Consider the following 25,182-nt stretch of genomic DNA (forward strand, 5'->3'; position numbering starts at 1 on the left):
AAACAACAAAAATTAATTTTCTCACAGTTCTGGAGGCTGCAAATCTGAGATCAGGATGGCAGTAGGGTTGTTATATAGGCAGAACTTTATTTCTGATTTGCAGATGGCTGTATTCTCATGATGTCCTCACATGGCCTTTCCTCAGTGTGTATATCTCCTCCTCCATTTATAAGGATACCGATCCCTTCAGATTAGGGCCCCCACCCTTACAACTTCATTTGGCCCATAATTATCTCTCTAAGGCCCCATCTCCAAACAGAGCCACACTTGCGGTTAGGGCTTAATGTATGAATTTTGGGGGCATAACATTCAGTCTATAACATCTATTCTTTCCCAACATATTTTGAAGGTCACATTTATCATGCAATAATATGTTATATAAATACTAAGGTCTATTTCTAGGTTTTGTGAAACCACCAACTTTTCTCTCTCTGTCTTTATTGACACACCGTTGTTTCAGTTATTACAACCAATATAGTATGGTTTAACATGTTAAGGACATGTATAGGCTCTAAAATGCTTTTTTTTGAAATATGCTATTTATCTTCTTCTTCCAGATTAATTTAAGAATTATTTTATCACATCTGTTTACCTCCCCCCCTCCCCCCCAAAATAAAAATTGAACTGTAGTGATATTATGCTGCAAATCAGTAAATTAAAATGGAGATCACTGATGTATTTCAGTATCTGGTATTTTTCACCAGGAATATGTATATTTTTCTCATTTGCTTTTATGTCTTTGGGAAAGTATCTTCTATGATCCCCATCTAAGTCCTATTTCTGGTGTTTTATGTTTTTTTAAGGTAATATTTTGAAAAAAGATTTTTTTCCCAGTCATATTTATTAACTAGTATCACTGTAATTCTGTGGGAGAGAGGTCCTTGATTTTGTTTGTTTATTTTATATCTGTCCATTTCACAGACTTAACCAATTTTGGGGGGTAAAATCTGTTTTTCTCTTAGAAAACTTATATTTCTCCCAAGGAATTTCTTTTTTGCCAAGCAGTGGTTCTTGACTTTTTTGTGTGAGTGATATATTTGAGAATGTGACAAATCTATAGGACTCTCTCAGCAGGAATATGTACTTTCTTCTTCATCATGCAGTTAATTGATTTGATAACATTAAGAGCAGGACACTTTCCAAAGTGTGCTGATTAAAGTGTATACCTATAGGAAAAGTTATTCTTAATGGAGTTTTTCCTTTTGGACCTATTTTATATTATTTTGAAGTAAGGAATAAATGACAGAATACCTCTTTTTATTTTCCCCCAATAGTTCAACATCAATCTGTAGAAAGAGAAAGTAATTAGTGGTTACTAAGGGCTGAGAGTTGGTAGGAGAAATTAGATGGTGATAACTTAAAGGACATGGGGTTTCTTTTCAAGGTTTCTGAAATTTACTATGATTATTTATATTTGTACATGTTTGTTAATATGCAAAAACTAAAAACCTTTGAATTATATACTTTAAATGGGTGAGTTGTCTGGTATGAGAATTACAGTACAACAAAACTATTAAAACATATCTCAGTATCACACACATTTGCTCTCTGAACCATTTTAACTGTACTGAGATAGATTGGTTGGTATCACCAATGCTAATTCTATTTCATGATATTATTTATTGTTTCATACCACCTAGCAAGCAAATCAAAATAAGAACAACCCAAACATCAAAACAAACCTCAAAACAAACACTGTATCTAAGTGATTATGTTGTTTACCACAAATCTATGCATTTCTAAGTTTCTATGTTAATATTTAAAACTACTCTTTACTTTTTTCTGATTGAATTATTAGTCATTTCATAAATTGGAAACATTGTGAAAAATATAATATTTTAGCTATTAGTGTGTACTGTATTCTCAGTGCTGATTATAAAACATGATGTAGAGCTTACATAATCCATCTCACTTAGAATTTAGCTATAGCAATATATTAAAAGAATGATATGCTGAAGTGAAGGAGGGTTCATATCAGGAATGGTTCCATATTTGAAGATCTGCTAATAGAATTAATAGAATTGCTAATATGGTTGTTAATAATATGATAAACAGATCATCTGAATATTAAAAATAACTTTTTAAGATTTAAAATTAGTGAACAATGTAATCTCATGAGACCAAAAAATTTTCATTTTATAGATTTTAAATATTTTTCTTACTATGTGATAAGTGGACAAGAATGTACTGTGATAGTGGTTCTATACACACTCACATCCATACCCATTCTCCCCCACCTGACACATGTATTTTAAGGTTTTTTTGTCAAAAGGGTATAATGAGCACATGTATCTTCTAGGTCTCCTAACCAAATATTTATTGAATTAGCATGAGGGAAAATAAACTAAAAAGGAAACTATAAAGTACCATCTATAGGCTAAATGTTTAAAAAAATTTAATGGAACTTAGGAAAAAGATGGAGTTAGATAATGACTGGTCCTGAGAAAATAACATATTACATTAAATAGGGTGGCAGTATTGTCAAAGTAGGAGACACACTTTCAAATGGAGTTTAGGAACACTCTAAATTCAGAGTCAAGTACTAATAAGCAAGAATAGGGCCTGGGTGAAATCATAAGGGAAATTATTTAGAGATCTACTTTCTAAAAACTTTGGTCAACCAGCTTCTTACCCAATTCCTTTGGCTAACCTTACTATGTACATAAAGAGACAATAGCATGATCAGCAAAGTTCTCTAGCAGTACTTTTTGAACAAAGTGATTAATTGGCCACACCTTTACAAAGAGCTTATAGTCAGTTTCTTGGGAAAGAGACTTAAGACTGCAGAGGGTGAAATGTGCACTAATCAGCCCTGTCCTTCATTTCAAATTGTAAACAGTCCAGAGTCATAAATATTTGAGGAAAACCAATTACATCAAATTGAAGACAACTATAATCAAATAGAATAGCTATTCTTCAACAAATACAAAAAATACATGGACTAGGAGAACAATTTACAAAGTAATTATCATTTCTGATTTTAGTAATATAGGAAGCTAGTTTATTCATACCAACCCTTCAGCTGGGCATTACTAAAAATGCTGCTTTATGTGTATGTATATATTTGTATTAATATATACATCATATAAGATATTCTTTAAGTCTCAAGTGCTTAGAAAGGATAAGAAGGAACTACCAGGCAGATACAAGAGAAATTGAGAGTCCAGGGAAACAGGTTAAACACAAGCTGGCTTCATCTTGAGATCACTTTTTAGAATGGACAATTTGAAATTAGATTTTGACAGCTTCTTGGGCCTATGCAAGATGGACAGTCTAATATGATGTCCTCCCGACATTAACCTACAAAGGATTATTCGTTTCCAGTTAAAATTTGAAACACAAGTAAAAAGTAAAGCAGCCAAACATCTTCCCTCAAAAAAAAATCTCCAAGTCCAAGGAGTTTTATCTTTAATTCCTGTCTTGCATATGCTCTCAGAGAATAAAAAAGAGGAGACACCAACTCATTTTATGAAGTGTGTTTAATCTTGATAGTGAAAAACCAGATGAAAATAGTATAAGAATTCAAAAGCTCATAAATGTAGATCAGACTCATTTATAAATGTAGATTAGAGATCCTAACAAATACTAGAAAAGAGGATCCAGCAATTTACAAATAACATTAATATATTGAGCTTTTTGTAGCAGATACAAGCTTGGCTCACTATTACAAAGTCTGTTAATGTAATTTAATGAATTAATAGATTAAAACACAAAAATTATATATTCATTTCAGTAGATACAGAAAGCATTTATAAAACATAACAAATTCATGGTAAGATCTCTTAATAAATAATGAGAGTAAGATAATTTTCTTAAACTGATAAGAGCCATCCTCAAAAGCCTGTAATAAATATATTTAGTTGCCTTCAGTCCTATTTTATATTTTTATTTTTCAAATTTCAAAAGGTAAAATTGATGCAATAGAGTACATAAGAAGACATTTATAGAAATATATCTAGCAAAAGATGTTCAAGAACTCCATGGAGAAAATTGTTATTGAGAGGCTGGAAATAAGAAGACCTAAATGAAATTGAGAGATATACCATGGTCATTGATTGGGAAAATTATTATAGATATTCTTTCAGATTGATCTATAAACTTATATCAGTGTCAATCAAAACCTTAATACTTTTATTTTGGGGGAATAGGTAATTTACCTTATACCCTGATTGTAATATTTCTAAGTCAGTACAAAGGCCAAAACAGGTAAGAGACTCCTTAAGAATGAGAGTAAGATAGGTAAGTTTCCCCTACCAGATATTAAGACATGATATAAAAATCAAATTAAGACACTCCTGTATTGTCACTGTGTTGGTAGTGGAACAGAATAAAGAGCCTCCAAACAGATCCTTGATATTTATAAAAGGAATGTATGACATTGTAGGTCAGTGGGTAAAGGACAGACTTTTCAGTCACTAGTACTGGGACAATTGGCTATCAGTATGTGGGACATAATATACTAAGAAACGAGCTTCAGGTGGATAAAATATCAGAATGTGAAAAGTAAAACCAGAAATCTTTCAGAAGGTAATATAAACATTGAGGCTTAACAACATGCTCCTAAATAATCAATAGATCAATGACCAAATTAAAACAGAGATCAAGCAATATATGGAGACAAATGAAAACAACAGCACAACACCCCAGCTTCTGTGGGACGCAGCAAAGGCAGTTCTAAGAGGAAGTATATAGCAATCCAGACCTATTTAAAGAAGGAAGAACAATCCCAAAATAAGTAGTCTAAATTCACAATTATTGAAACTGGAAAAAGAAGAACAAATGAGGCCAAAAGTCAGCAGAAGGAGGGATATAATAAAGATCATAGAAGAAATAAATAAAATTGACAAGAATAAAACAATAGAAAAAAAATCAATGAAATCAAGAGCTGGTTCTTTGAGAAAATAAGCAAAATAGATAAACCCATTGCCAGAATTATTAAGAAAAAAAGAGAATCTACACACATAAACAGAATAAGAAATGAGAAAGGAAAAATCATGACGGACCCCACAGAAATGCAAAGAAATATTAGAGAATACTATGAAAATCTATATGCTAACAAACTGGATAACCTAGAAAAAATGGACAACTTTCTATAAAAATACAACCTTCCAAGACTGACCCAGGAAGAAACAGAATATCTGAATAGACCAATTACCAGCAATGAAATTGAACTGGTATTCAAAAAACTACCTAAGAACAAAACCCCTGGACCAGATGGATTCACTGCTGAATTTCATCAAACATTTAATGAAGACCTAATACCCATACTCCTTAAAGTTATCCAAAAAAGTAGAAGATGAAGGAATACTCCCAAACTCATTCTACGAGGCCAATATCACTCTAATACCAAAACCAGGCAAAGACACCACAAAAAAAGATAATTACGATGAACATAGATGCAAAAATACTCAACAAAATATTAGCAAACAGAATTCAAAAATACATCAAGAGGATCATACACCACGAACAAGTGGGATTCATCCCAGGGATGCAAAGATGATAAAACATTCGAAAATCCATCAACATCATCCACCACATCAACAAAAAGAAGGACAAAAACCACATAATCATCACCATAGATGCTGAAAAAGCATTTGAGAAAATTCAACATCCATTCATGATAAAAACTCTCAACAAAATGGGTATAGAGGGCAAGTATCTCAACATAATAAAGGTCATATACGAGAAACCCACAGCCAACATTATACTTAATTTTTCCCTAAAATTGGGAACAAGACAAGGATGCCCACTCTCCCCACTTTTATTCAACGTAGTACTAGAGGTCTTAGCCACGGCAATCAGACAACACAAAGAAATAAAAGGTATCCAGATTGGTAAGGAAGAAATCAAACTGTCACTGTTTGCAGATTACATGATATTGTACATTAAAAAACCCTAAAGAATCCACTCCAAAACTACTAGAACTAATATCTGAATTCAGCAAAGTTGCAGGATACACAATTAATATACAGAAATCTGTTGCATTCCTATACACTAATGATGAACTAGCAGAAAGAGAAATCAGGAAAAAATTCCATTTGCAATTGCATCAAAAAGAATAAAATACCTAGGAATAAACCTAACCAAGGAAGTGGAAGACCTTTACCCTGAAAACTACAAGACACTCCTAAGAGAAATTAAAGAGGATACTAATTAATGGAAATTCATCCCATGCTCTTGGGTAAGAAGAATTGATATTGTCAAAATGGCCATCCTGCCTAAAGCAATCTACAGATTCAATGCAATCCATATCAAAATACCAAAAGCATTCTTCAATAAACTGGAACAAATAGTTCTAAAATGCATATAGAACCACAAAAGACCCTGAATAGCCAAAGCAATCCTGAGAAGGAAGAATAAAGTGGGGGGGATCTCGCTTCCCAACTTCTAGCTCTACTACAAAGCCACAGTAATCAAGACAATTTGGTACTGGCACAAGAACAGACCCATAGACCAGTGGAACAGAATAGAGACTCCAGATATTAACCAAGTCATGGATATACAATGGGGAAATGACAGCCTCTTCAACAACTGGTGTTGGCAAAACTGGACAGCTACATGTAAGAGAATGAAACTGAATTACTGTCAAACTCCATACACAAAAGTAAACTTGAAATGGATCAAAGACGTGAATGTGAGTCATGAAACCACAAAACTCTTAGAGAAAAACATAGGCAAAAGTTTCTTAAATATAAACATGAACAACTTCTTCATGAACATATCTCCATGGGCAAGGGAAACAAAAGCAAAAATGAACAAGTGGGACTATATCAAACTAAAAAGCTTCTGTACAGCAAAGGATACCATCAGTAGAACAAAATGGCATCCTACAGTGTGGGAGAATATATTTATAAATGACATACCTGATAAGGAGTTGACATCCAAAATATACAAAGAGCTCACTCACCTCAACAAACAAAAAGCAAATAATCCATTTAAAAAATGGCAGAGGATCTGAACTTCTCCAAAGAAGAAATTCAGATGGCCAACAGGACATGAAAAGATGCTCCATATCACTAATCATCAGAGAAATGTGAATTAAAACAAATGTTGGCGAGAATGTGGAGAAAGGGAAACCCTCCCACACTGTTGGTGGGTATGTCAATTAGCTCAACCATTGTGGAAAGCAGTATGGAGTTACCTCAAAAAACTAAACATAGAAATGCCATTTGACCCAGGAATTCCACTCCTAGGAATTTTTCATAAGAATGCAGGAGCCCAGTTTGAAAAAGACATATGTACCTCTATGTTTATCGCAGCACTATTTACAATAGCCAGGAAATGGAAGCAACCTAAGTGTCCATCAGTAGATGAATGGATAAAAAAGATGTCGTACATATACTCAATGGAGTATATTCAACTGTAAGAAGAAAACGTTTCATACCATTTACAACAACAATGGATGGAGCTGGAGAGGTTATGCTCAGTGAAATAAGCCAGGCAGAGAAAGACAATTATCAAATGATTTCACTCATCTGTGGTGTATAACAACAAAGAAAAAACTGAAGGAACAAAACAGCAGCAGACTTGCAGAACCCAAGAATGGACTAACAGTTACCAAAGGGAAAGGGACTGGGGAGGATGGGTGGGAAGGGAGGGAGAAGGGGAAAAAGGGGCATTACAATTAGCATACATAATGTAAGCGGGGGGGCATGGGGAAGGCAGTATAGCACAGAGAAGACAAGTAGTGACTCTACAGCATCTTTCTACGCTGATGGGCAGTGACTGTAATGGGGTATGTGGTGGGGATTTGATAATGGGGCGAATCTAGTAACCACAATGTTGCTCATTTAATTGTATGTTAATGATACCAAAGTAAAACAAAGAAACAAACGAAAAGCTAAATACAAATTAATGAATAAGCATAAAAAAACGGTAATATAAGAGAATATCTTGATGCTTCAGGATTATGAAAGGAGTTCCTAACTAGAATACAAAAAGCATTAAACCATAAAGGAAAGGATTTATACATTAACTATTAAACTACATTAAAAGTGGATTAGTGTAAAAAATAAGCCAAATGGTGAGAAAGGATATTTATTTGCAACACATAAAATGAACAAAAAATTAACATAGGATATATAACTATTCCTAAATACCATTACAATAAAGACAGACATCTCAAAGAAAATATGAGCAAAAGATTAAATAGATACTTCACCAAAGATGGAATCCATTTGCCCGAGAAACATGTGAGAGAGGTGCTCAACTTTGGTATATCAGTGAAGTGCAATTTAAAGTCAAATTAGGTAACAGTATACAAGAATTAACAATCCAAATGTTGCTAAAAATATGAAGCAATCAGATTATATGCTGCTAAGGGAATGAGTTTAAATTGGTAAAATACTTTGAAAAAGTTTGGCTTTATCTCATAAAATTGAAGATCCCCATGAACCAGAAATTTTATTCCTTATTATTTTCCCTTGAGAATTTTCTACTAATATATTATAAACACGTGCAAGAATGTTCATCCAGCATTGTTGAAATTTCAAACTTAGAAATGATGTAGATATCTATCAGTAATAAAAAGAACAGCCTGGTAACCAGAACATGAAGTATTATACAGCATGAAAATGACCACACCAGAGCTATATACAATCACATAGGTGAATTTTGCAAGTGAATGTTGAGTGATTGAAGCATAGCAGAAAATTGTATGTACAGTTTATTTCCATTTATAAAATGTTGAGAAAGAAAATAGTGCCAAAGGCTGAATATTTGGGTGGATACAAAGCAACAAAATTGAGAGCAGAAACTGACAAGCCACAGACTGGGAGAAAATATTTGCAAAACATAGTTTTCTGGTGAAAGACTGGTGTTGAAAATATACAAAGAACTCTAAAAACTCAGCAAAGGAAACAAAGGCCCAGTTAAGAAATGGGCAAAATTTCTGAACAGATTCCTCACCAAAGAAGATATACAAGATAGCAAGTAAGCATATAAAAAGGTGTTCAACATCAGATGTTATCAAGGAATTGCAAAATAACACTAAATTAAATTAAACTCAATTAAACCGAGATGCCACTACACACCTATTGGCTAAACTCCAAAACACTGACAAAACCAAATGCTGGAGACCATGTGGAACAGCAGGAACTCTCATTCATTGCTGACGGGAATGGGAATAGGACAGCTGGCTTAGAAGACAGTTTGGCAGTTTTTTACAAACATCGCCTTGTCATATGATCCAGCAAGTACACTCTAGATATTTGTCCAAATGAGTCAAAAACTTTTTTTAACAGAAAAAGCTGCACATGCATGTTTGTAGCAGCTTATTCATAATAGACAAAACTTGGAAGCAGCCAAGATATCCTTCAGTAGGTGAGTGGATAAACAAACTGTGGTACATCATATAATTGAATATTGTTCAGTGGTAAGAATAAATAAGCTATCGATTCATGAAAATACATGGAAGAAATTTAGATGCATGTTGCTAGGTAAAAGAAGCCAATCTGAGAAGGATATATACTTTATGAGTCCAAGTATATGACATTCTGGAAAGGCAAAATTATGGTGACAATAAAAAGATGAGTTGCCAGGATTCAGGAGAGGGATGAATAAGTGGCACAGGATTTTTAGGGCAGTGAAACTATTCTCTATGATGTTGTAATGGTGGATACATGTCATTGTACACATGTTAAAACCTACAGAATATGCAACATAAAGAGTAAACACCAATGAAACTATAAACTTTAGTTATAATATGTCAATATTGGCTCATTAATTTTGACAATGTCCCACCGTACTACGGGATGTTCTTACAAGGGAAATTGTGAGTGTGTGTTTGAGGGAGCATACGGAAACATTTTGTCCTTTCTGCCCAATTTATCTGTAAACACAAAACTGCTCTAAAAAAATAAAGTCTGTTAAGTTAAAAATGCAAAGAAACAAACATGGAAGTGATTATCATGAAAGTCATGATATTGTTTCCCTGAGTAGGGAGAGAAGCTATTGTGATTAGAGCATCTGGGAGCTTCTAGCATGCTGGTGCTGTTCAGTTAGGTCTGCCTGGTAAATTTGTACATACAGGTTTTATTCATTAATGAAAATACTGTACTCACAATTTTTAAAAATGTAAGAAGGAAGAAAAGGAAGTAGCCAAGCCAAAGAAGGGTAGATATCAAAGATTATACATAGCTTTCTTGGAAATCTATGCTAACCAGACTAGAGAAACTTAATTCAAAGATTAAATAGACAAAACTGCATGTGTTTTTGTGATCAAGGAGTTAAAATTAAATACATATTCCCAAATGTGGAGCAAAGGCACAAGAGATGGGGAATATTAAAGGAAAGTTAAGAAACATGGATAATTGACTTAGATTTTTGGTTGTGTCTAATAGAGATTTAGAAAGAAAAGGCAGTCACAAAGGAGAGGACTTAAAAATTGAAGAAATAAAAGAAGGATGTTTCCTTCTATGAAGAAAGACTAGGTTAAAGTTGAAAGGCTGCATTGAATATCAAGGTAAATGATGGGAGACAATTTTTCCACTCACTTCTGAAATTTATTATTTTAGTTTGAGGGCAAAAGGCATTTTCAAACACATGAAGATTCAAAGTTCATTTTATTGGTGTTCTATAAAACATGAAAAATCCAAAATATAAGATGGGATAGGATTAAATCAAATGTGGGCAAAAATGAGCAGAATTCATAGATAAATCCAAATAACAGATTATTTGATTGTTAAATTTAATGCTATTAAGAATCTGTACAAGAGACTTAATGTTTAAAGAGTTTTTTAATGAACATTTCAGATTATTTCAAGTAAACAGTGGGAAAAATGTATACAAATTATAAATAACCATTATAAGGTAATTAAAAAGGACTATCTAATAAAAACCATGAAAGGAAATAAAAAAGAAAGAAGAAATCACTGTAAATAGGAAACTAAAAACAAGATGGCTGGAATAGATCCAAATATGTCAGTAATCACAGAAAATGTCAGAATAAGAAAGTTTTATAGTCTGGTTACTAAAAGATACTCATATATTAAGATGACCTAAAAAGATTCAAAATAAAGAGGAATGGGATATGCCATATTTTCTAAGGCAAATGGAATTAAAGTTGAACATTAAATGGGAGAAGAGAAGAACATTTGCACTGGTATTAGTTTTAGCCCACCAAAAAGACAATAGCCTTTTTTTAGGGGACAAGCAAGAATCAATATGATTCCAAACAAGAACTGTTAGGAATAAGAGAAACCAATGAACCACACCATTGTGGGAATAATTCAACATACCACTTTCAGAAATTGAGAGATCAGATAGGGAACAAGTAACCAAAATATAATTAAGAGTTTTAGTGACATACGCATCTTTGTATCTGTCCCACTGAGGCTATCTTCCATGTTATTTCAGTTTTCAGATTCATTGATAAGAGATTATGCGTAGACTTTATGTGTAATTTTATTTACCCTGTATATTTTCTTTTGTGTTTCTTGTATTGTTCAGTTTTGTTTTCTCTTTGTTGTTTAAACAGACTTGTCTAAGATTTGTCTATTTTAGTGACTTAAGCTTTTGGTTTAATTGATTATCTTTCATGTCTTCTCTATGTCATTAATTTCTGCTTAAAATTTTTAATTTTTAAAAAATGTGATTTTGTTCCCTCACTCACTTATGGTTTATTTTGGCTCTTTCTGGCTTAGTTTCCTGTGTTGACTGCTTAGTTTATTTTTCAATCTTTTGTGTTTTCTAATGTTTGCATGTAACAAATTTATTTTGAAAATAGCTTTAGCCACAGTCTATTTGTTTATTTCAAAATAATCTGCAATACCAATTTTGATTGCTTTTTTAACCAAGGAGTCATTTAAAAGTATGTTTTCAAATTTCCAAGTGTTAGAAATGTAGATCATGGCTTATTGGAATCTCTATTCAGCAGTTCTGTGGCTGAATCTGGTATTACCTTTAATCAGGAAAGGGTTGGTTGGACCTTTTCTATTTTCTAGAGATCCTTCACCAGGTGAAGTATTAAAACAATTAAATATATTAAACTTTAGTTTTAATTTTGATAATTAAGATGTTTTCCTTCATTGTCTTTTATTTCCTTTAGTCTTACTGCTCTGATCCAAACCTCGTGTTAGATTTGAAGAACCTCATTGTGCTTTTTGCTGATACACTTCAGGTTTGTGACTTCTGTTTACATAAACTTTACCTAGATTAGTATTTCATCAGCTCTAAGTCTTTTCATTGTCTGTATCTAAGTTTTTAGTTGTTTCTTCCTTTCCTGGATCTAGAGCTTTTTATCTCTTTATAGCATTTCTTGGTCAGCACCCTGGCCAGTCATGTTCTCATAAATAGTTTCCACCTCCTTTTTTTCCCTCAGAGCAAGTAAATTAACTGAAGCACTCATTATCTTAGTTTTTCAAAACTTTCTTAATCCAATTATAGTTCCTGAGTGATTTTGGAGTTTCTTAACTTCCATCTTGAATAATGATTATTCATTGGAATTACATCTTCTGGCCAATAGAATGGCATTAGAAGTGGGTGGCATTGGTAGCATTACAAATTTCTTTCCCTACTTCTGAAGGTTGTTAAGGGGACTTGTAGGTAGAACTTAGCTGGTAGTATACCTAATATAAATTGATTTTAGTATTTATCTTTTTATTTTTTTTTCTGACTGGCTTAGATATTTTGGTCTGTATCTTTTAATTTTTGAGAGATAAATACTAGATATTAGGTGGCAATGAATGATTCTTCTGTCATGGTTTCACTGAAATTGTTGCCTAAGAACAAAAAACATTTTTCAGTGCTAATCCCTCTCATGTTGCTAAAAAATTACCTTAGAGAATGAAGCTGTTTCTTATTTTGTTTCAGGTGTATGGTTTTCCTGTAAATCAGCTTTTTGACATGCTGTTAGAAATCAGAGACCAGTATAGTGAAACTCTGCTAAAGAAGTGGGCAAGTATTTTCAGGTGAGAAACTATCTGTAGTTAGTATGACTGGTGCATGTGCACACGGGTTAACACATGTGTTTATGCTTAAGGTTTCTATATGTAATAAGCAATGAGTATATGTGGCTTATATTTTCTAGCTGTGAATCCAGGATTTGATTTAAAATTCAAATATGTTTTAGTGATATCCCAAATAAAGTTCTCATGATATTGGGTCTTTGTATACTAGTGTCTACTATGTGGGGAGAGTCCCTGAGCCCCATTTTGTCTTTTTGTTCCTTTGAGTAAGTATCAAATATCTTGGTTCATACCATCCAGATCGTCTTGTGTCTTCTTATTCTATTTTTTGTTTTTTTCTTTTCATGACCTACTCATGTGATTCCTGTCCTTTTTCCTCTTCCAAGCACAAAGAAGGGGCCTATTACAATCCAGTGTTTGAAGCATATTACTTAAGTATTTTCTGCCACATGCATACAATAATAAGAAAGTGAAATAGTAAGAAAACACCTCTCACTCATATTGTCTCCTTGGAGTGTTTTCCTGGTGCACACCACTTGTCAATTCCCTTGAGTTTCCTCTCTTGAACCTTTACCCTTTTCTTTAAGTACACTTCCTGCCTCTTGCAAGACCTCTTCCCCAGATCTGCTTACCCCATTTTCAAATTCTTACAGCTTTAAGATCTTACCTTGTTCCTTTAATCTTTCTTATTTTTATTGCACTATAATTGGCATATGATATCCTATTACTTTCAGGTGTACACCGTAGTGATTCAGTATTTTCATACATTATGAAATGATTCTTAGAAGTCTAATTCCCATCTGTCACCCTACAAAGTTAGTACAATATTATTGACTATTCCTCTTCACAGTTGAAGAACATATCTCTGATCATCACTTAGCCCCACTTATTTGTATTAATGTAAACATTCGTGTTTCTAAAAACCAGGTTTATAGTGCTAGTGGTACAACTATGAAATAGGGGAGGATCATCTCTATAAAAACCTTAAAAATTAATAACATGATATTTCCATGGTCTTAAAGAGCTTCCTATCTGATGCCTCCACTAAGTTTCTATTTTGGTTTTGGTAATATGCTCTCTGCTTTTAGAGATCCTCCTGTCTAGGTAAGGAGCCAAAGTCTATCAAAGAAAATGAATTCATTATTAATACAGAGCAATAAATGAAGTAAATGACATTATTTGGATTTATTATAGAAGTTAATTTTCCTCATCTGCCAGAAAGTTAGAATAGGATATCTAGTACAGGTTTAAAGAACATAATCAAATATACCTTACTAGAATAAATGCAAAACACCCCTTTGCTTTTTCCAGAACGCACATTCTTTTGTTACTTCACACTTACCTTAAGGCTTCAACAGGATGCCTTCAAATTTTCTGTCTCATCCATAAATCTCAAATACTATGAGGCCGTCTTTATATTTGTTTTCCATATGTTTCAGAGTATAGTTTTCTTGCTGTCTTGTTTTAAAGATGTCCTTATCTGAAATCAAATAGTTGTATTGTAGAAGGAATATAATAAGGATGAGGAAACATTCATTTAGTGTTGTGGTATGTATATAACCATTGACTTCACCTGAAAATTACTTGTGGTCACTACAGTGATTAACCCTCCCTCCATTCCCTGTTTCCCTCCTTCCCTCTATCCCTTCTTTCCTTATTCTTTACAGAAACATACTTGATTCTGACAACTACAGTCCTATACCAGTAACAAGCGAGGAGATATATAAAAAGGTGGTAGGACAATTCCCATTCCAAGATGTAGAGCTGGAAAAGGTAGGGAATACTTTAAAATAAACTTCTCTGTTTGATATGGCATTCTCTAAAAGCTTTCACTGTATCAGCCTCATTAAAGGCATTATCTCCAACTCGATGAGTTAGAACTCCAGAATACCTTCAAAGGATGCTTTTTGGTCCTAGAACAGAAAGTCTTGTTTGGAGGATCAGTAGATGGTTTTGGGGGCCTGTCACCTCTCAAGTGTTTTGGAGATTGCTGAGAGTGTTCCAGTTTGACACTTGGAAGTACTGTTTCTATTTTACTCTTAGGCCATTTTCTCACTTAAAACATACAGTTAAATTTACCCTGTGTACTATATAATTCTGTTGGTTTTGACAATGCATTGAGTCATGTTTCTCCTATAATAATGTAGAAAAGTTCCACCATCCCCCCAAATTCCCTCATGCTTCCTTTTTAATCATTCCCTCTCTTCACCCCCACCCTTTGTCAGCTGCCAATCTGGCTATCCATCTACTTTTGCCTTTTCCTGAGTGCATGTAACTGGAATCATACAGTGTATCATCTTTTGAGACAGGCTTCTTTCACTCAGCATAATGCTTTTGAGATTCATCCAAGTTGTATGTATCAATAGTTCATAACTTTTTATTGCTGAATATGTATCAATTTATTTATCCCTTTGTGTGTTGAAGGACATTTGAATTATTGTTTATTTAAATTCGCTTCTTATTCCTTATAGTATCAGGACCCTTTTGGAGATACTTTCTTCAATTTGAGGTCATTAAACAGACAGTTCACAATGTGGAAGACAATTCCTTTTGCGTTTAAACTAACTTATAAGTATAAACGTATGTCAGTTTGTGACTGGCTTTCATTAATTCTTGCATTTACAGCAATCATTTCCAAAAAAGTTTCCTTTCTCTGAATTTGTGCCAAAAGTTTACAACCAAATTAAAGAATTTATCTACGCCTGTCTGAAGTTTTCAGAAGATCTTCATTTAAGGTATAGTGTGAACTGTTGAAATGCAACAGATACTGAGACTGTGACTCTATATGCATAAATATTCTCAAAAACTTTTGGTGTTCCCATTGGCTCTTCTTTTGAAAGTCTTCATATTATCCCTCTACAGCATGGCACTGCTATATTGATATAGCATGGAGAAAGGGGAAGTTCAAAACTTTTGCATAATTTTTGTTTATTTATTGGCTTATTCTCGACTATTTTCTTTACAGATTTGCATTTCAACACTTTCTATTAGTGACACTCCACTAGGAAAGAGTAGTATAACATTAATTTTTACCTTCTACTTGATGAAATGTTAAGGCCAGTAGGGGAGTAACAGGTAAAATCCTTTGGAAATACTCTTTTTCCAAATATTTTTCTGGTCTTGTTTAAAGTATCCATATCTCCTTTAATTTAAGGTTAATTATTTAGTCAACATATATCGAGCCTATTTGTATACCAGATTCATCCTGCTTACTGGGAATGCAGAAGTAGAAAGCAGGTTTTTTTGTCATCAGATATTGTCAGTATCCACTAAGGAAATAGACAATTAAAATAGGCCATGGTAAGCATTGTAATATGTGTAGTATACTTACAAAACACCTAGAAGAATACTTAACTCCTCTTAAAGAATTTGAGGGAAACAGTCAACATGATTGGCTTTCTGAAAGAATATTCTCCTTTCAGTGAATGATACCACCATTCAGCCAAACCAGAATCTGAGAGTCCTTTGCTACTCCTTATTTTCTATAATAGTTATTTTTCCTGAAAACAAAATTTCAGGTATTAGTCAGAATTCTTGTAAACACTTTACAAATATAACATCTGTATAACTCAAAACAGCACTTACGTATGAGGGACTAGGAAGCACACTCCATTTTTACAGAAGAGGAAAGTGAGGCAGAGAAGTTTAAGTAACTTCCATCAAGGTCACATAGGAGTAAGTGCTTAAGCGGGATTCAAATCTGATCAGTATCAGCATCAGTCTCATGCATGAGTAGAGACTTTTAACAGAAAGATGGAAATTATTGGAAAGTGTCAAATGGAAATGATCAAAGGTGATAAATCATTTTAGAGATGAAGAATTCCTTTGAGTGGCTCATCATTGAACTTGACAAAGCTGAAGTAAGAATTCAGTGAATTTGAATGTAGGTCACTAGAAGTTAACCAAACTGAGACAAAAATTTAAAAAGATGAAAGAAAGGAAATATAATATCTAAGATTTGTGGAGCAATTTCAGACAGTGCAATTGAGGGTTCAAGAAGGAAGATAAAGAGATCAGGAAACAAGAAATATTTTAAGAGATAATGGCTGCAAGTGTTCCAAAAATAACATAAGATATCAAACCAGAGATCAAGATTTTGGAAACCCCATCAAGATACACAACAAAACAACAGTACCACAATAAGCAAAGGAAAATACTTAAACACATCATATTCAAACTGGTAAAAATGAAAGATAAGGTAATTCCTTGATGGCGTCTAGAAAAAAAAATTACATGCAGGTGTAATGGGGCAAATTAGGGCAGACTTCTCTTCAGAAACTATGCAAGTCAGAGACAAGTGGAGTGACATCCTTAAAGTACTTAGAGAAAAAAACAATCAAGCCAGAATTCTATAGACAGCAAAATAACTTCTAGAAATGAAGGCAAAATGAAATTTTTTGCCAAACAATAGCTAAGATAACTAATTTTAGTAAACTTGCAGTATGTGAAATAAAAGAGAATTCTTTACACAGAAGGAATGTATGAGGTAGAAGCTCACATAAATACATAAATAGACTTTTGAGAATGGGTAAAAATTAAACTGATTGTAAAATAATTTTTCCCTTCACTTTTAATTGCTATTTTTTTAGATTGTACAATGTGATATTTTTAAGTGTCTTGATTTAATATAATATACATTAAGAAATTATTATAGCAAGTTAATTTACATATCTATCACTCACATAGTTACCATTTTTGTGTGTGTGTGCTTTATTCTTCCCTTCCTCTTCCCCTCTTTCTCTCTCTCTCTGCTCTTTTTATGCTCTTCCTCCATCCCCCCTCCTTCCTTAGTTTTCTGTCTCTCTGTACATATGTCTGTGTGTATGTGGTATTATAAACCTTTATGGTTTATGCTAGTTTTGATTAGTTAACACATAGTCTGTTTTCTCTGTGTAATTAACATTACCATTTTCCTTCTGCAATAAGTAATGTTTGTGTTTATGTTGAAATACTTTGAGACTGTGGATTCTATCAGATTTCCTTTACTGAGTAGATGTCCTTATTGATCACTTTTGTGTTAATAAGGATTATAAAACATTTATGCAGAATTAAACTCCTTGCTTGAAACATTGATTTCGGAATGAGAGTAAAAGAGGCATTATGTAAAAGATGGTGATAAAGGAGCAGAGATATCTTTCTTTATGGACCTTTATTAACTAATTGTGCAGGCAGACTATAGAGAGGCCAGGCTAGAAAATGATAAAAATGAACAGGCTGTGAAGAAACTTGGAAGTATGGGAGAAATAATGGTTTCAGAATGAGGAATCATACCTACCCTGGGAGACAGTACAGCATAGTGTTTAAATGCCATGGGCTTTAAACCTAGATTGCCTGTGTTAAAATCCATTTTTTGCTCTGTATTACTTACTATGTGACCTGGAAAAAGTTGCTTAACTTCCCTTTGCCTTCATTTCCTCATCTGTAAAGTAGAAATACCAATAAAAACTACTTCATATGGTTATCGTGAAGGTTAAATGAATTTTAGTACATTAAAGTACTTAAAATAATTTCTGGCACACAGTAAATGTTATTTGCTGCTATGATGATGATGATGATGATGGTGATGATGATGATGGTGATTTTATAAGTACCACTGACACCTTGTTGGTTTGCAAAAACTCTGCCATCTGGTATGACTGACTCCTGGTACTTCTTTTCAGCTCAACTGAAGTTGATGACATGATTCGTAAATCTACAAACCTGTTGCTAACGAGGACTCTGAGCAACTCTCTGCAGAATGTCATTAAAAGGAAGAATATTGGATTAACTGAGGTAAAGCTACTCTTAATGGAAGCAGCCAAGGCCTTATGTGAATAGTCATTGTAAGCTCTGGGGCTTGTTTGTGAATTAATTATAACTTTCTATTTGATCCATCATATTCTTCCTGATGGACTCCTAATGGCGAAAGAGCAAAACAAATTCCTTGTTGTCTTTGGTCACCTCAGAGAAATCCAGTATTTGTCTTGAAAAGTCATTTTTCCCCCCCTCTCTCATTGTTTTCACTAGCTTAACTGGTTTTTCTTTCTGAGGTTGTTGGAATTAATTTGTATTATTTGCCATTGATTATATACATACATACAAACAAATATATATATATATATATATATATATAATTTAATCCTTGGTTGGAGAATATAGTCAACATCAGGTTCTTATCCAAATGAATGGCAGTTCAAATACAACATACATTATGAAATTGCATTTTGCCTGCATAAATCATTGATGCCAAGGATATTGGCACTCATGGTCCTTGTTAGTGATAGACTCAGCTTTGGTTCTTGAGATACCTCACATATATGAATAATTACTTATCAGCATATAAGTTTGGGGGTTTGGGATTGTGGAAATGTGAGAGAAAGGCAGTCACCACATTTGTATGGAAGTTTACGCAATCTCACAAAGGGAGGTGAGATATTGTACATATATTGAGAAGAGTATTTTGGCAAACTGAAGATTCAGTGTGTGCTCCTAAAATGTAGAAAGATGTGAAGTTTCCTGTCTTTTGGAAACCCAGGATTGCATGGGAGCCTCAACCTGTCATTTTATGGAAATTATAGTGCCAAAAGTGAACCGTCGGAGGAATTTTTTTCATAGGAAAAGGGAAAAGCTGTTGGCCATCTGTTTTACCTGTAAAGGTGGCATAATTTGAAAGTCAGTTGCTCGAGGAAAAGTAGACATTTTCAGATATAAACCATCAGAGATTATGATCAAAGTCAGCAAACGGCTAATGATATTGACTCATAGGCAAAGACAGCTGGGAGCCAGGTGAACTTCTACTTCTGATTTTAGAGTGATTGTTTCTTTCCCTGTATTAAGATTTTAAAACATTATAATGTGGGACATAGGCAATATTTGAGTTCTACTTTAAACTAACTTTTTTTACAGTTGAAAGTCACATTTGACATTATTTAGGGTAGTCCCCTTATTTTGCAGAACTCCCTTTCTATTGCCTGTATAGAAATACTAGGTATAGTCTTTGTGTGTCTGAGAATAGGATAACTTCTTTTCATAATCAGGAAAGCTACAGAAAAGGAAAGGTGGAGTGAAAATTAGGAAGTCCTCCTTGTTATATTGTACTCTTCTCCTTTTCTGAATCCCTAGTAGAATAGGAAGTTTGTTATATATTTTGTGAATTATCTGTACATTAGAACTCTTGATATAATTCTTTTTAGGCCACTCAGTTTAGCAGTCTCTTAGAAAAACCATTTTAAACAAGTAGTATAGCAAGAACTTAACTTAATAGAAACATATTTGGCCTAAAAAAGCTCTTGAGTTCACTTGTGGCAATGCCATTGATTTTCTGTGACATCTTCAGAGAAAAACTTTAATTCTTTGGTTTTCCTGACTTCGTTATTCATTTAAGGTAATGATAAGAAGCAGTAGTATGAGCTTATCAAAGAAGAACTTTATCATAATTCTTGGCAATATTTCAATATTATTGCTAAACTTTTGGATCTTTTTAGAAAAATGTACTTTATTATCAATAACTGCATATGAATGAAGGAACATCACACCCACTTATTTATTTTGGCTATCATGGTGGAATGTACATGTATAGATGCATACATACCCAGTGCTGCTTTTTTCATCACCAACCAGTGAATCTTTGAATAATTGTATTACTCACTTTTGGAAAGAGAGGACATTATATCCTCATTCATAGGTAACTAAAATGAATTCACAGCTGGAATCATCATCATCATAATAGGAAACATTTGTGGAATAATTTATATTCTTCAAAGTCCATTCACAAATACTATCTCACCTAGTACAATAACATTTGAAGCAAGCTAGGCATTGTTATCATTCCCATCTTATAGAAGGCATAATTAAGGTTCAGGGGGACTGCACAATTTCACACAACTAGCAAAATTATGAAAATGAGACATGAGTCCAGGTGTTTTTTTCCCAAACTTAAGTATTTTTATTATAATATACTGCCTTTCCATATTGACTTAATTATTTTTGATAATATTTTACAAGTTTTTTTGATAATTGATTTAATTATTTTAATTATTTCATCTTAACAAAGAGGTCCATAGTAACATGGAAATTGTTCTAGAGATGATTTTGTGACAGAGACCAGATATCAACTCAAACAACAGCAGTGTTATAAGCACACAAAACTAAAAGAATCCATTCCAGTTTGTCAGTTCTCTTAGGACTTTAAAGGTCTGATAAGCTAATGCCTGTCTGTCTGCCTGTCTTAGTTTGAGGTCACATGATAAGTCTTATTTTTTCTGTGCATCTGCTCTATCCTTTCATCTTTTTCTATGGACTGGCTTTCTTGCTTTTCTCATAGCTTCTTTTCTTCTCTATGCTCAGCCAACTCAACATCATTTTTCAGTTCTAGCATCTGCTGTAACTTGAATGCCTTGCTCCCTCAGACCTTAAATGACTATTCTTAGTTCAGTCAACAGGTATAGCTGTTTTCCTATGGCTGCTTCTGGCAAGTTGGTAGAAAGAAGGGCAGCTGGCAGTGGTTAAGAATGTATGTCCAAAAGCAGACTGCCTAGGCTTCAGTTCTGCTCTCTCCTTAATAGATGTGTTCTTGAGCATGTTACTTGGCTCTGTGTATAAACTGGGGACAATAATAGCATGCATTTCATAGGACTGTTGCAAGGACTAAATGAACATGTAAAGTCCTTAGAACAGTACCTAGTACATAGTACACAATGCATATTACCTGCTACTATTTAAAAAGAGATTTAGAAAAGACAACAATGATGGTCAGGTCCTGTATAGAGATGGAGATTTTCAGTTAAGAGAAGTCAGATTAGAACAAGATGTCATGTTAAGATAAATAATTTGTGGGAGGGGGGGAAAAGATGGCAGTGTAAGAAGTGAGGCAGAAATGTCCTCCCAAAACCACATATAACATGAAAATATAGCAAATACAACCAATCCTTAAAAAGTGACCCAAAGAAAGCAGAACAGACTGCCTACATCTGGGGAAAAGAGAAGACTTCAGAAAAAAGTGTGATGTAGCAAAGCCACCATCTGGCGGGACCCAAGCCCTCCCGCCACACCAGCTTACAGACAGGAGGAAGAGAAATGGAGAGGGGAGGGAGTAGAAGCACAGGAGTGCTAAACAACCAGCCCTGGAGATCTGCTCTGGGAGCATAAACTCCATATTACATGGTGCTCTGGAGATTAGTGGGGATGGAAAGCAAAGATGGGCAGAATACTCAGAGAGACTGAGATTCTAGCCTCTTGTGGAGAACAGATACCCACAACCAGCAGCTCCAGGACAAAAGAAAGGCAGGCACTTTCACAAACTTCCCAACAGTGAAAAGGGTGATAAAGGGGCAAATATTACACAGAGCATGCTGCTCAGGAGAAAGGGCAGGTGGACAAAATTGTCCTCGCATGCTCAGCCAAGCAGGATGGGAGCTTCACGTGTTCCATTGCCCTGGCTGGCACCACAGTGCTAAGGCCCCCACGGCGAAATGTAGCCTGCTACTCCTCCTCCTGGCAGGCACAGGTCAGCACGCTTGCTGCCCCTACCATCATGCCAGGCCAGCTGGAGGGTGGTCCTGCCTATGGCAGCTACTGGGGTATAATGCAGAGACTCCTCCTTGTGTGCACAGCCACTGGACCTGGCAGTGGAGGAGGGCACTGCACCAGGAAGCAGGAAAGAGCTGTTTCCTCCCAGCAGGCACTGGTACTGCTGGTCTCTGACCCCTGCCAGAGGTTCTGGGTAGCTCAACAGAATAGAACTTCTGGGCACTAGAGGGCGCTGCCTACACAAAGTTGTTATTTCATAGGAATCATTAGAATGAAATGGCAAAAAAGTTTTGTACAAACAAAAATTCAAATGTCAGAAGGAGGACTAAGTGAAACCAAAATCACCAAACTTCTTGATAAAGATTTCAAAATAAAACTCATAAACATGCTCACCGAGCTACAGAAAAATAGTCAAGATCTCAGGGAGGACTTCAAAAAAAAAGATAAAAACTTTGAAAAATACAGTATCTGAAAAGAAACATACAATGGAGGTATTTAAAAGCAGATTTGTTGAGGTAGAGGAGATGGTTAATGAAATAGATATTAGAGAACAGGAAAACAAAGAAGATGAGGCACAGAGAGAAAAGAGGATCTCTAGGAATGAAAGAATATTAAGAGAACTGTGTGACCACACCAAACAGAACAGTATTTGCATTATAGGGGTAGTACCAGAAGAAAAAGAAGAGAGAGAAAAGGGGGTAGAAAATTTCTTAGAGGAAATAATTGCTGAAAACTTCCCCTATATGGGGAAGGAAATAGTCTCTCAGGTCATGGAAGTGCAGAGATCTCCCAACACAAGAGATCCTAGGAAGGCAACGCCAAGACATATAATAATTAAAATGGCGAACATCAAGGAAAAGAGGAGAATATTAAAAGCAGCCAGAAAGTAAAAAAATATCACATATAAGGGAAAGCCCATCAGGCTATCAACATATTTCTCAGCAGAAACCTTACAGGCCAGAAGGGAGTGCCATGATATATTTAATGCAATGACACAAAAGGGCCTTGAACTAAGAATACTCTATCTGGCAAGATTATCATTTAGATTTGCAGCAGGGGATTAAGTAATTTCCAGGTAAGCAAAAGTTGAGGGAATTTATCACCAGCAAACCGTCTGAGTGTATTTAAAATGGACTGCTATAGATGAAAGTGCCCCTAAGGCCGAATGGCTGCTACCAGAGAAAATAAAACCACAGTAAAGGAAGTACACCAATTCATTACTAAGCAAATGCAAAATTAAATCAGCTACCCACAAAGGCAGTCAAGGGATAAACAAAGAGTACAGGATATGACACTTAATATATAAAGAGTGGAGGAGGAAGAGAAAGAAGGGAGAAAAAAAATAATCTTTTGATCGTGCTTGAATAGAGTAATAAGCTAGTTAAGTTAGACTGTTAGATAATAAGGAAGCTGCCCTTGAACTTTTGGTAACCACAAATCTAAAGCCTTCAATAGCAATAAGTACATATCTATCGATAATTACCCTGAGTGTTAATGGACTGAATGCACCAATCAAAAGACATAGAGTTGCAGATGTATAAAAAAACAAGACCCATCTATATGCTGCCTACAAGAGACTCTACTTTAAACCCAAAGATATACACAGACTAAAAGTGAAGGGATGGAAAAAGATATTTCATGGAAATAATAGGGAGAAAAAGGAGGAGTTGCAGTATTTGTATCAGACTAAATAGACTTCAAAACAAAGTAACAAGAGACAAAGAATGACATTACATAATGAATAAGGAGTCAGCCTAACAAGAGGATATAACTGTTATAAATATATTTGCACCCAATATAGGAGCACCTAAAAATGTGAAACAAGTACTAACAGAATTAAAGGGGAAATAGAATATAATGCATTCATTTTAGGAAACTTTAACACACCACTCACTTCAAAGGACAGATCAGCCAGACAGAAAATAAGTAAGGACACAGAGGCACTGAAAAATGTATTAGAATAGGTGGATCTAACAGACATCTATAGCACACTCCACCCCAAAGCAGCAGGATACACATTCTTCAAAAGTGCACATGGAACGTTTTCCAGAATAGAACTCATCCTAGGCCACAAAAAGAGCCCCAGTAAATTAATAAAGATTGAAATTGTGTTAACCAACTTTTGATACCACAAAGTATGAAACTAGAAATAAATTATGCAAAGAAAACAAAAAGTCCGCAAACACATGGAGGCTTAACAACATGCTCCTAATAATAATCAGTGGATCAATAACCAAATAAAAACAGAATTCAAGCAATATATGGAGATAAATGAAAACAACTCAACACTCCAAAACCTGTGGGATGCAGCAAAGGCAGTCATAAGGTAAAGTATATTGCAATGCTGCCTTACCTCAAGAAAGAACAATCCCCTATGAACATTCTAAACTCACTATTAATGAAACTAGAAAAAGAAGAACAAATGAGGTCCAAAGTCAGTAGAAGGAGGGACATAATAAAGATGAGAGCAGAAATAAATAAAATTCAGAAGAATAAAACAATACAACAAATCAATGAAAGCAGGAGATGGTTATTTGAGAAAATAAACAAGCCAGATAAACCCATAGCCAGACTTATCAAGAATAAAAGAGAGTGTACACACATAGAGAAATCAGAAATGAGAAAGGAAATATCACTACAGACACCACAGAAATACAAAGAGTTATTAGAGAAAACTATGAAAATTATATGCTAACAAATTGGATAATCTAGAAGAAATGGACAATTTTTTAGAAAATGAAACCTTCCAGGTCTGACCCAGAAACAGAAA

At 34.3% G+C, this 25,182-nt stretch overlaps 1 protein-coding gene across 5 annotated transcripts in view; it reads left to right on the forward strand.

The window, feature by feature from the left end:
- EXOC6B (exocyst complex component 6B) overlaps nucleotides 1-25,182 on the forward strand; it is a 649,953-nt gene that overhangs the window by 320,036 nt on the left and 304,735 nt on the right. For all 5 annotated transcript variants that reach the window (XM_036908371.2, XM_057497096.1, XM_057497097.1 and 2 more), the window contains 5 exons: nucleotides 12,047-12,118; nucleotides 12,811-12,908; nucleotides 14,573-14,678; nucleotides 15,531-15,640; nucleotides 18,566-18,677. In XM_036908371.2, coding sequence (XP_036764266.2) covers nucleotides 12,047-12,118; nucleotides 12,811-12,908; nucleotides 14,573-14,678; nucleotides 15,531-15,640; nucleotides 18,566-18,677 — 498 coding nt within the window. The remainder of the gene's footprint in view (nucleotides 1-12,046; nucleotides 12,119-12,810; nucleotides 12,909-14,572; nucleotides 14,679-15,530; nucleotides 15,641-18,565; nucleotides 18,678-25,182) is intronic.

Source organism: Manis pentadactyla, chromosome 2 (genome assembly GCF_030020395.1).
Source record: "Manis pentadactyla isolate mManPen7 chromosome 2, mManPen7.hap1, whole genome shotgun sequence".
NCBI classification, from domain to species: domain Eukaryota; kingdom Metazoa; phylum Chordata; class Mammalia; order Pholidota; family Manidae; genus Manis; species Manis pentadactyla.